General features: G+C 36.5%; 1 protein-coding gene across 4 annotated transcripts in view; it reads right to left on the reverse strand.

The window, feature by feature from the left end:
* LOC127850125 (calcium-dependent protein kinase C-like) overlaps nt 1-13,721 on the reverse strand; it is a 160,061-nt gene that overhangs the window by 71,419 nt on the left and 74,921 nt on the right. For all 4 annotated transcript variants that reach the window (XM_052382912.1, XM_052382911.1, XM_052382915.1 and 1 more), the window contains one exon: nt 3,410-3,538. In XM_052382912.1, the coding sequence (XP_052238872.1) occupies nt 3,410-3,538 (129 nt within the window). The remainder of the gene's footprint in view (nt 1-3,409; nt 3,539-13,721) is intronic.

Consider the following 13,721-nt stretch of genomic DNA (forward strand, 5'->3'; position numbering starts at 1 on the left):
TACACATTGAAGCTTCCACTTGCTCTTGTCAAGACCGCATTTCCGCGTTTGAAATGGTATATATTTAATTAATCTAACTTATGGATACCGAATGTCAGAGTTACATAAAACCTATTCACACCGTTTTTGCCTTATTTCATTTCTGCTTTTTTTTTCGATCAAATCAAAGGAAACTTGTTGAAAAAAAAAGAGAACTAGGCATTCGATATCAAAGGTGGATTAAAAGCGTTCATTGGTGACATCACATGTCTGCACATGTGTAGATACCGTTATTAATATGATATATCACGTGTCACCTTCTAATAACATGTATAATGGCAATAAAGTGCATTACTATCAGAGGTATACACTTATTATTAGGTTTGGCAAAGTGTCATTTACTGTTGCTGATCAGCATTAGTCTTTACGATCATTTATTTCTGAGAAGGATCTTGTGCAATATGGACCCCTCTTGAAAATTTGACAAAGTCCACACTTAAAATAACTTCATTACTTTAAATAGAGCTTCAAATTAGTTGCTAAAAACTTGACAATAAATGAACTTTTTATCTGCATTCAAGGTATCAAGGAAACAATAGGCCTGAGCTTATCAGCCCCGTTACATGTGATTTATTACTTGTCATTGACTGCCTGCTGGTAAGCTGATCACTGCATTAAATTAACAGGTAATTGATACAAGATAGTGGGAGAGTAGTTTCTACTCTCTCTCTGGGGCCTGACTTATAACAGTGTATATCCACAGAATCTCCAGTGGCATACAAAAAGGTTGATATCTGATGAATTTTTATCATACTATTCACAGAGTAGCAAATTTAAGTTCTGCATTCTCAATTTGGAACAACTGGTAAAATTAGAGCACAAGTTTATCCCCTTATGACTAGTTTTCTGGTATTTATATTAATGACCTATTGTCAAGAGACGCTTGTCAGATATTGTCTGTGTAAAAGGAGACATAAAACATATCTCATGACCTGTGTGATATGAATTAATGTCTACCAGAAATGGGGGCCCTCTCCTAGTCTTATTGAAAATCTAAACCAGTCTACTGTAAATTGTGTTCCAGTATCTGATTATCGGCACGTTTTTCGGAGCAAAAAGTGGGGATATTGTGGTGATGTGCGTCTGTCCGTCCTGACCACCTGCTCCTCCTACACTATTAGCACTAGAACCTTGAAACTTACAAACATGGTAGTTATGAGCATATGTGTGATGGTGACAGTGACGGAATTTTGATCTGACCCCTGGGTCAAAAGTTATGGGGGTTGAGGCGGGGCCGGGTCAGAGATTTTCACTCATTTTTTTATGTTATTTTACATTAACTTCTTCATTTCTGCACCGATTTACTTCAAATTGATACTGAGCCTCTCTTATGACAATACAGTCCATCTCAACTATGCATGGCCCCATTACCAACCCTGGGGGGCCCCGGCCACATAGGCCACGCCCACCAAAAATTGCCTTTCACTATGATTTCTTCATTTCTACACCGATTCAATTCAAATTGATACTGAACCTCTCTTATGACAATACGGTCAATCTCAGCTATGCATGGCCCCATTACCAACCCTAGGGCACCCCGCCCACATAGGCCACGTCCACATTGGCCACACCCACCCAAGATTGCCTTTTACTATAATTTCTTCATTTCTACACAGATTCACTTCAAATTGATACTGAACCTCTCTTATGACAATACGTTCACTTCAAATTGATACTAAACCTCTCTTATGACAATACGGTCAATCTCAGCTATGCATGGTCCCATTACCAACCCTGGGGCGCTCCGCCAACATAGGCCATGCCCACCCAAAATTGCCTTTTACTATAATTTCTTCATTTCTACACCGATTTACTTCAAATTGATACTGAACCTCTCTTATGACAATACAGTTAATCTCAACTATGCATGGCCCCTTTACCAACCCTGGGGCACCCCACCCACATAGGCCACGCCCACCCAAAATTGCCTTTTACTATAATTTCGTCATTTCTACACTGATTCACTTCAAATTGATACTGAACCTCTTTTATGACAATACAGTCAATCTCAACTATGCATGGTGCCATTACCAACCCTGGGGCACCCCGCCCACATAGGCCACGCCCACCAAAAATTGCCTTTTACTATAATTTCTTCATTTCTACACCAATTTACCTCAAATTGATACTAAACATCTCTTATGACAATACGGTCAATCTCAGCTATGCATGGCCCTATTACCAATCCTGGGGCGCCCCGCCCACATAGGCCACGCCCACCCAAAATTGCCTTTTACTATAATTTCTTCATTTCTACACCGATTCACTTCAAATTGATACTGAACCTCTCTTATGACAATACAGGTAATCTCAACTATGCATAGCCCCATTACCAACCCTGGGGCGCCCCACCCACATAGGCCACGCCCACCCAAAATTGCCTTTTACTATAATTTCATCATTTCTACACCGATTCACTTGAAATTGATACTGAACCTCTTTTATTACAATACAGGCAATCTCAACTATGCATGGCGCCATAACCAACCCTGGGGCACCCCTCCCACATAGGCCACGCCCACCCAAAATTGCCTTTTACTATAATTTCTTCTTTTCTACACTGATTTACTTCAAATTGATACTGAACATCTCTTATGACAATACGGTCAATCTCAACTATGTTTGGCCCCATTACCAACCCTGGGGCGCCCCGCCCATAATAGGCCACACCCACCCAAAATTGTATTTTACTATAATTTCTGCATTTCTACACCGATTCACTTCTTATTGATACTGAACTTCTCTTATGACAATACGGTCAATCTCAACTATGCATGGCGCCATTACCAACCCTGGGGCACCCCTGGGTCAAACATGTGGCGTGGGGATACGCGTCGGCCTCTGCCGCGCCATTTCTAGTTCTGATTAGTTATGGTTTCATTTGCATGGAGAGGTCGTGCCATGATGGTTAATAAAAATTGTCCAAGGAATATATGATTTGTCTATCTTAAACCAAGGTGCTTAATATTGTGTTAGGCTTCATGGTGAAGTCTTATGTCTCCATGAATGTTTTAAGCAATAGTTTCAGAAACTACAGGAAACCAAAATTAACACTGCAGCAAATGCTTTTCTTTTACCAATTCTTGGGTAACATATGTGTATGTTTTGAGTAGTAACTTACGAAGGAATTTATGTGCCTACTTTTAATGACTTTTGTTTTATACATATTTAAATGTTTTTTTAACAAACAAAATAATTTTTTGAATCATCTCAAACAGACACAGTCAAACTTAAACCTAAATTCTGATACATTTTTACATGTACATTTAGGCGTTCGACATAAGCTGGTAATCACAGAAGATATGTTGCCAGCTCAGAGTTTTTATTGTCAACACCACATTAGAGCATTCTCCAGAGGAGTTATACGCACCTTCCACCATGAGCTTGTCACCATGGGAGTAGACCTTGATATGAATTCTCCCCCTGCGCTCTGTATGGTCGATGCCGCACAGCTTTGGTGTATTCTTCTCGCATCGCTTGTGCACATTCATATCACATGCTGCAAGGAACATCAAAACACATTGTTGTAAAATAAAGCTAAACAAGCAAATTCGTTGAATTGATATCCCAAGCCATTATACTTCTGGACAAAATAAAATTCTGGACAGATGGACAATGACAACGTGCATCATCCTCTTATCCATATATATACTCATACCAAGTTTCAATGAAATCCGTCAAAGCACTTCCAAGATATGGCTCCGAACACACACAAAAATAATTTTTTCAAGATACAAATGGCCATAACTCAGTTATTAAACATATATATATAAACATAGCAGGAGAAATATTCAGTGATATCTAATTATGGTAACTATTTATATTGTTTGCACAGAAAGGGAGACATTTTAAGAATGTGTTGCAAGCATTTCACCATTTCAACAAAAACAGCTAAGCATCAAACGCAAGACAGTAAGTATAGGAAGTCATATATAAGTTTTATAACATTTGTTGACAAGAGAACCATGGAACACTCCACCCCCAAAGTCCAAAGGATTAAAAGTTGTTAAAATTGCCACATAGTGCCTAAGATATATTTCTTAGGATAGTATTAATTTTATGTTTGTTTTGCAAGTTCAATATCGTTTCTACCTAGATGGATATACAAATAGACACCATATATTAAAAACTAGACGAGAAGAAAGCACCAAGTAATGGCCCATCGCTCGTTTTGCTGATTAGTTATTCTTATGTAAGCATGCGGAACATTGATTGTTGGATAAGCTCATGTAAATGGCGGGCTGACGTTCATATTAGACCGTTGCATGCGTCATATTACATAGTTACCTTTGGGCACGTGATTTTGCACACGTTCCCATCGGAAATTGCACCCCTCTTGATAATTGAGTGTTCCAATCTATATAAATTATATTCAATTTCAGTTAGGGAAGTAGAGTACCACACACACAGCCAGATTTAGAAGAAACGAAATTTGTTGTTGTTGAGGGGTGAATTGTAATTAAAATGAGTGAATAAATTATTAACTATGCATAATCTCTTCATTTATGTGCTTGCACTTGGTCTTTCAAAACACTTGCTGAGGACAGGAAGTTGCAGTTGAGATGCTAAACTGTAAACAGAGTTATGTTAGACCCATAACTGCACTGCAACCACAATAGTACATATATCCCCAAAACAGCGGGAATGTATAGTTTTTCTATCAGCTGAGTCTATGGGTTCAAAAAGTGCCAAGTCAATGGATTTTAACCCTTTCCCACTTATCAGAAGCAAATTTGAAATAGCTATGTGCAAACAACATAAAACCAGAATAGCATGGGAGTAACTCGCAGTCTGTTTAGGTTTTATGCTGTTTGCTGCTCATCAGTATCTAAGGGTTGGAAATGAAGCCTTTTAAACTTGAATCTAGTAAGAAAGGTCTATAATTAAATTTAACTTTCTAAAGGACTACTCTTTCCCCCATAAGCAGCAAAGTGAAAATGGCTTTTGCAAACAGCATAAAACCAGAACAGCCTGCAATTCACTCGAAGTTTGTTCAAATGTTATGCTGTTTGCTGCTCACCAGTATTGAAGGATTGGAAATGAAGCCTTTTAAACTTGAATCCAGTAAGAAAGTCTTACTTTAATTAAATTTAAGATTTTAAGGGATTACAAACACGTCAAAATACATAAGTGGTAAAGGGTTAATATAGCCAACAAGTTCTTAAGCAGCAAACAGCATAAAACCTGGACAGGCTGTTCTGGTTTTATGCCGTTTGCACATAGCCATTTTCACTTTGCCTCCAAGTGAGAAAGGGTTTAACCCTATTCACAAAAACTATACATGACGCTTTTTAAACCACCCATACAGATCTGCACTTTATACATCAGGTGTCCAAATAATTTCATAACATAAATTTTACACTTAAACTGAAACTACAGGTTTTACAATCAAAACCATCAACAAGGTCAGAAACTAGAGCTTATTAACAAATGGTGCGACTTTCTGTCTTTGTTTTTTACTCCTTAACACTTCATGGTGATGTAATTTCATTTAAATTTCTTTTTAATAGATTGAAAAATGTGGAAGCCAAGTTCTCTCTACAAACATGACATTTTCTATGAATTGATAGACAAAGCTACATAGAGACTTCAATATATCTTCGTTTGCAGAGTTAAAAGAACAAGAGGGCCATGATTGCCCTGAATCGCTCACCTGACTAACCTTGCTACATTAACTTAAATTCTATCAGACTATGGCTAGCTATATCATGAAGTACAATGGGCCAAATTTCAGGACCATAGCTAAAAAACAAAATGGCCCTAGATCGCTCATCTGAGGAAAACTGGTATTATACATGAACAGGAGCTCCTTCAAGCTTTATATAATATTATGTACATTTTGATTCAAGATGGATCATATACAAATGAAACCTGATCACATCATATCAATTGTATAGCTATACTCGAATAGACATTCTAGAGCACAAACAGATAAGACCTCTTTACTGTGTTTTGACCCCAGTTGTCTCGTGTGCAATCCAAATTTTGACAAAAGACCAGGAGATTTGATAGCTAGTCCAGCTTGGTCAGTTAATGTTAAAAGACAATCAATGGTGTAATAATATACACAGATGGAAGGACATTTGCAAACAAATACACTTTTCAGTGTAAATGTGAATCAGTTAAATGTCAGGATATTGGCTGGAATAGCCACATATATGTTTGTAGTAATCTTGATAGTAGTGGTCAATAAATACCATGTATTGGGTCAGTAAATAAAAGTAAGCATCTGAAATTCAATGTTTTTATTAACTTCACGTGTATAAATTAAAGTCAATAGACAAGAAAACATTTCTATCAGAGACTAATACAAGTTTTTCTATGATTTGACCTAGTGACCTAGTTTCTGACCCCAGATGACCCAATCCCAATCCAGATTTCATCAAGATAAACATTCTGACAAAATTTCATACAGATCTGTTGGAAACTGTGACCTCTATTGTCTTCACAAGGTTTTTCTATAATTTGACCTATTGACCTAGTTTTTGACTCCAGCTGACCCAAGTACAATCCCAACCCAAATTTAATCAAGATTAACATTCTGGCAAAATTTTATTAAGATTGGATGAAAAGTGTAACCTCTACTGTCTACATTAGTTTCTTTTAAACTTTGACCTAGTGACCTAGTTTTTGACCCTAGATGATTCAAATTCGATCCCAACCCAGATTTTAACAAGACAAACATTCTGACCATATTTCATTAAGATCTGATAAAAACTGTGACCTCCATTGTCTACACAAAGTTTTTCAATGATTTGACCTAGTGACCTAGTTTCTGATCCCTGAGGACCCAAAAACAATCCCAATCCAGATTTCATCAAGATAAACATTCTTAAAAAATTTCATAAACATTGGATGAAAACTGTGACCTCTATTGTCTACACAAGGTTTTTCTATTATTTGACCTAGTGACCTAGTTTTTAACCCCAGATGACCCAAATACAATCCCAACCCAGATTTCATTCCCAACCCAGATAAACATTCTGACCAAATTTCATAAAGATTGGATGAAAACTGTGGCCTCTACTGTCTACACAAACAAATTGTTGACGGACACACGCACGTATGCACAAATGCCAGACATCACACAATCACATAAGCTCACCGTCTCACATCGTGACAGGTGAGCTAAAAACAAAATAAAACTTACTTTTTTAAACCTACATTATACAAATAATAACTAATGCAATCATCATATGGTTTGTAATTACAGGAGGGATTTGTTGCCCTATACTCAGAACCTTTCAATTTTAAATACGAAGGTTGGTAAAACATAGAATATGAAATGATATTTACTGCCACAAAAACAACTTAATTATTTTTTTCTCAGTAATGATGTCTTTCTAATAGTGCATGATTATCATTTTCAATGTCCCTCTAGGTAATACTTGCAGAATATAAACCAATATAAAAACTGTATCAATTTCAACAGAGTCGCACGACATAACTTGATCATCACTAAGGCAGCATGAAAACATAAGTCTAAAAACAGATTTAACATTCTTCTGAAAAACGCATTCAGAAATAAAACATGAGCCTGAAATATCCCGCATCACATGGGGATGAAGACCGATAAAAATGTTCATATGGGAGTTACTTCCCTTACATATTATGATTCAACTGCCAACATTAGAAACATGGGTGAATATTTTGTTGTTGTTAATAATGTCTTTCAAATCAATCCGATCTATGTTTTGCAAACATTTAAAACAATTATATATTTCTGATATAAGTGTTCAGAATTAGACTAAATTTATTCAATGCTATATTCATGCAGACATACAGTTAATACAAGAGCAGTTAGCATTTACAAGGTTTGTCAATAGGCCATTCTAAAAACTTGATGACCTCCCTTGGAAATGACCTCCATTTACTGCAATTGGTCACTAATGCCTTAAATTAAGGAGCACAGAATTGTATATAATAAGAATGCAATACTGCTCAAACAGCTGGAGTTTCAGTTCTTTATACTGTTGTAAATAAAAGTTTTATGAAATAACACTGAAAACAAGGGCTGTTTGTAAAACATGCATGCCCCCCATATGGGCTGTCAGTTGTAGTGGCAGCCATTGTGTGAATACGGTCACTGTGATCTTGACCTTTGACTTAGTGACCTGAAAATCAATAGGGGTCATCTGCAAGTCATGATCAATGTACGTATAACGTTTCATGATCCTAGGCCTAATTATTCTTGAGTTATCCGGAAACCATTTTACTATTTCGAGTCACTGTGACCTTGACCTTCGACCTAGTGACTTGAAAATCAATAGGGGTCATCTGCCAGTCATTATCAATGTACCTATGAAGTTTCATGATCCTAGGCATAAGCATTCTTTAGTTATCATTCGGAAACCATTTTCCTCTTTCAAGTCACTGTGACCTTGACCTTTGACCTAGTGACCTGAAAATCAATAGGGGTCATCTGCCAGTGATGATCAATGTTCCTATGAAGTTTCATGATCCTAGGCGTAAGCATTCTTGAGTTATCATCCGGAAACCATTTTACTATTTTGAGTCACTGTGACCTTGACCTTTGACCTAGTGAACTGAAAATCAATAGGGGTCATCTACCAGTCATGATCAATCTACCTATGAAGTTTCATGATCCTAGGCCTAAGCATTCTTGAGTTATCATCCGGAAACCATTTTACTATTTCGAGTCACTGTGACCTTGACCTTTGACCTAGTGACCTGAAAATCAATAGGGGTCAACTGCCAGTCATGATCAATCTACCTATGAAGTTTCCTGATCCTTGGCCTAAGCGTTCTTGAGTTATCATCCGAAAACCATTTTACTATTTCGAGTCACTGTGACCTTGTCCTTTGACCTAGTGACCTGAAAATCAATAGGGTTCATCTGCCAGTCATGATCAATGTACCTATGAAGTTTCATGATTCTAAGCCTAAGCGTTCTTGAGTTATCATCCGGAAACCATCTGGTGGACGGACGGATGGACCGACCTCCGGACCTACATGAGCAAAACAATATACCCCCTCTTCTTCGAAGTGGGGCATAAAAATGATAAGATTCCAAATAAATGATTGAATCTTAGTTGTCACTAAAGCAATGTTCATTAAAAGCGTTAATATTGTAGTGTCCACAAAGTATTAGATTCAGCAAAGCAGTTATTCGGCACACACAATTATTTTTTGATAATACTAAATTAAATAACGATTAACAACTTCAACAGCTTTTATTAATTCTTTGTTATGACAAAAAGTCATTTAATGAATAAAATTAGAAATATGGTATTATCGCTCTTATATTAAATGGTATTTATATGGTATTTCAGTACACATAAGCACTGACATGCAAAAATGGGTCTCATGCCATATGCCAAACCATAAAATGTTCTGAACAAAGTTCATAAAGATTGGGTGATAAATGTGGCCTCTTAGTAGTGTTCAACAGGTAAATGTCGTTCAAAGACGCTAAACATAGTATGACGGACAAAAGACGATCACAAAAGCTAAGCATGTTGTGCTCAGATGAGCTAACAATGAATATTTGGCAATAAATATGGCCTTAAGAGTGTTCACAAGGTAAAATGGGACATATGACACTGATGATCGATGACACAAGATGGATAAAAGGTTATCACAAAAGCTAATCATGTGCATTTTATGCACAGGTAAAAAATACCATGGTAAAGATTTGTCTTCTAATTGTCTTCCAAATCAGCATCTTCAGCACTTTGTAAAGGTCACAATATATACACTTCAATTAATTAGTTAGTCATAATGTTGACCTTAAGTTGAGGTACATTTCCAATGGCTGTTCTCTCTATGGTACTTATAAAATTTTCTCTCCGTGGTACTTATAACATCAAGGCTAGTTAGCACCATTGTAAAGAAAGGCTTTGAAATAATATCACTATTTGCAGTTAGGTTCTGTCAATGTTGTACATCAGATTGAGGAGCTTGTTCAGTGCTGATGGAATGTAATGAACACAAGTGATTTCTCACTATCAGGGGGGAGGGGGGAAACTTCAGTCAAAAAAATTCTCATGAATTCATTGATGTGAGCTCCAGAAATGTGTTATTTTTTGGTCATATATATTTCTGGATGCACATATTTTCCTATTTTTCTCAGACGTCAATTTACTAATTGCAAGCATTTGACATAACCATTTTTCCTAACATTAAATTATTTATTCCTAATCCGAGGAATGGAATTATGGCATTCATAATAGCCACATTTATGCCCTGATGAATATATTATATGGTATTGTACTACTGAAGCAGTGCCATCAACATTCAAACAAACTGTAACACATTTATGCACGTGAAATCTATTGAAATTAGGTTTGAATATTTGTAAAACCTGACATTCATTAATTTTCATCTTTATCAAATGGCATGCTACATAAATAATTAACAGCAAATTGTAATGTGAACTATTGACATTTTGGATGAGATTTATGAATGTATAAATACTTAAATTGTCATAAAAGTGCATTGCACTTTTAACATGTATATAGAAAACAAAGTCAACACCTCAGGCTGTTATAAGAATATCAGAATATCAGTTTCAACACAATTTCAGACATAGATGGACATGGAAATTGCTCAGGGGTTTGGTGTGACAAAATGATTAACCCTAAATTTTAAATGCCAATAACATCTTTTGCCTAATCATATATTTATACTGCTTTAAATGCTTGATTCTGTAAGCCAGACTACAGATTCAAGGTTGCCATGGCATAATGGGTATGGTGTTCCCCTAGCCACCGTGAGGTCACAGGTTTGATCCCCACCGTGGGAGTGTTCTTTAGATCTCCCTTGTAGACACCAAGTACTGGTTCTAGTCCCAGGAAACGGACTCAAGAGTGTTTCAAATAAGCCTAAGGCTTTCTATGCAATCAAGATAAAATAATTGGGTTAAACTAATCCAGATAAAATCTCTATGAACAGTGTATTTCCTTCAGCAGCAGATTATCAGCTATACAGAACCTCCGTGTAAATCTTCTCAAATCCAGTGGTTGCTTACTGAAGCCTTACAGAATGCTTCCAGTTGTGAATCTAATAATGGTTTGAGTTGGGGGGGGGGGGGGGGGGGGTAGGGAAGGGGGGCAGTTGAATGAGACTTTCCAGGCATTCTCCATAAACAAGCAAGTTACTGTCTCTCCAGTGAATCGGCAGACAAACTGGTTGCTTAAACTATCGCTTGTCATAATTATACAGCAGTGATTGACGGCATGGAGAGGAGATCTGAGATATTAAACAATCAATTGCCCATGTATCAACCCACTGTATGTTGACCCTCTGCCACTGTTGGCGTCCTCAACATTTTCATTGATTTCATGATGAATTTTTTTTCCTGAAAATCTTTGATAATCAGGGAAACATGCACATAACAAATCAAGGCCAAAATGGAAAAAAACACATTCCAATTCCCTCAAAATTAATTGTGTAACAAGAGATGTGTTTGTCAGAAACACAATGCCCCCTAATGTGCCCCTTTTTTTACCTTTGACCTTGAAGGATGACCTTGACCTTTCACCACTCAAAATGTGCAGCTCCATGAGATACACATGCATGCCAGATATCAAGTTGCTATGTTCAATATTTCAAAAGTTAGTGCAAAACTTTACTGTATTAAATTTAAAAAAAATTGACCTTTGACCCTGAAGGATGACCTTGACCTTGACCTTTCAACACTCAAAATGTGCAGCTCCATGAGATACACATACATGCCAAATATCAAGTTGCTATGTACAATATTTCAAAAGTTATTTCAAAATTTAATGATATTAAAGTTTAAATTTTTTACCCTTGACCTTAAAGGATGACCTTGACAAAATGTGCAGCTCCATGAGATACACATACATGCCAAATATCAAGTTGCTATGTTCAATATTTCAAAAGTTATTGCAAAACTTTACTGTATTAAATTTTTAAATTTTTGACCTTTGACCTTGAAGGATGACCTTGACCTTTCACCACTCAAAATGTGCAGCTCCATGAGATACACATGCATGCCAAATATCAAGTTGCTATGTTCAATATTTCAAAAGTTATTGCAAAACTTTACTCTATTAAAGTTTTAAATTTATGACCTTTGACCTTGAAGGATGACCTTGACCTTTCACCACTCAAAATGTGCAGCTCCATGAGATACACATGCATGCCAAATATCAAGTTCATATGTTCAATAGTTTAAAATGTATTGCAAAACTTTACTGTAACCTTACAGTTTTGGGACAGAATGACAGACAGACAGGACAAAAACAAAAACAGGGGGGGGGGGGCATAAAAACAAAATTCATGTTAAAAGTCCAAATGTCCTTCACCTTTGACCAGTTGACCTTAAAATCATTGGCTTTTTCTTCCAAAGCAATCAATTATTGTTGGTCAAAGCTTTCTTGCAGGAACAAAATATTCTTCTGACCAAATGACAACATTAACCATAACATGATAAGATAAAGTGCTTTGAAAGGAAAAGAGCATAGGTACAAAACAGAAACATTTAGAATCAATTTATATGGGCCTTGCTCAGTGAAAAGGGGGTTTAATGCATGTGCGTAAAGTGTCGTCACAGATTTGCCTGTGCAGTCCACACAGGCTAATCAGAGACCACACTTTCCGCTTTCATGTTATTTTTTCGTTTACAGAAAGTCTCCTCTTAGCAAAAATCAAGCTTAGGTGGAAAGTGTTGTACCAGATTGGCCTGTGTAGACTGCACAGGCTAATCTTGGACGACACTTTATGCACAATCATTAAACCACCTTTACACAGAGTATGGCTCATATAAAAATATCCCTACTTTCTATTTTAATCAGACAATAATATTTCAACAACCATTCTGTTAATTTGTTTCAAGGTCTTCCTTTGTATGAGAATGAAATTCATACAAGATATGCGTTCGTCAGAAACACAATGCCCCCTACTGCGCCGCTTTAAAAAAAAATTTCTATTCATCATTTAGCAGGTATAGAAATCATCTCCCTTTAAAGCTTATTACTTCCCTTGGATTTTGTCCAATCCAACCAAGAAGGGGGGGGGGGGGGGTATGTAGACAGTCAAAAATGAGTAAGTCAGACATCACTGACAACCATGGCCTGTGGTTTATCAAAGAGTTCATCATGTATCTATGGACATAAGTCCACAGGTATGTAATGAACCCTACCATTCACAAATTAGTACAGGAAAGAAATGATAATTATATCATTAAAAAAAACCTTTAACAAATCAATCATTTGAGTTATAAATAATCAAAATAAAAAATGTGTACAGTAACTGTGAAAGAATTTAAATTCTTGGTAAGGAAATATGTAATCTGAGATTTATAATTATATAAATTACTTCCCTTGAAAATAATTGTCTCTAACAAATCTCTATTTTTAGTAGCAAATAATTAAAAGCCACTACTGTGACTGTAGATTCACCACTCAAAATGTATAGCTCCATGAGATACACATGCATGCCAAATATCAAGTTGCTATGTTCAACATTGAATAATTATCTCCCTTTAAAGCCCTTTTCTTCCCATGGATTTGTATTTTCGACCTTATACCTTGAAGGATGACCTTGACCTTGACCTTTTACCACGATGGGTTTGTCAGAAACACAATGCCGCCTATTGCGCCGCTTTGATTTATTTAACAAAAATATGAAATTTGGCAGGTCAGATAATTATGTCCATTTAAAGCTTATTACTTCCTTTGGATTTGTTTTTTCGA

Source organism: Dreissena polymorpha, chromosome 11 (genome assembly GCF_020536995.1).
Source record: "Dreissena polymorpha isolate Duluth1 chromosome 11, UMN_Dpol_1.0, whole genome shotgun sequence".
Lineage (NCBI taxonomy): Eukaryota > Metazoa > Mollusca > Bivalvia > Myida > Dreissenidae > Dreissena > Dreissena polymorpha.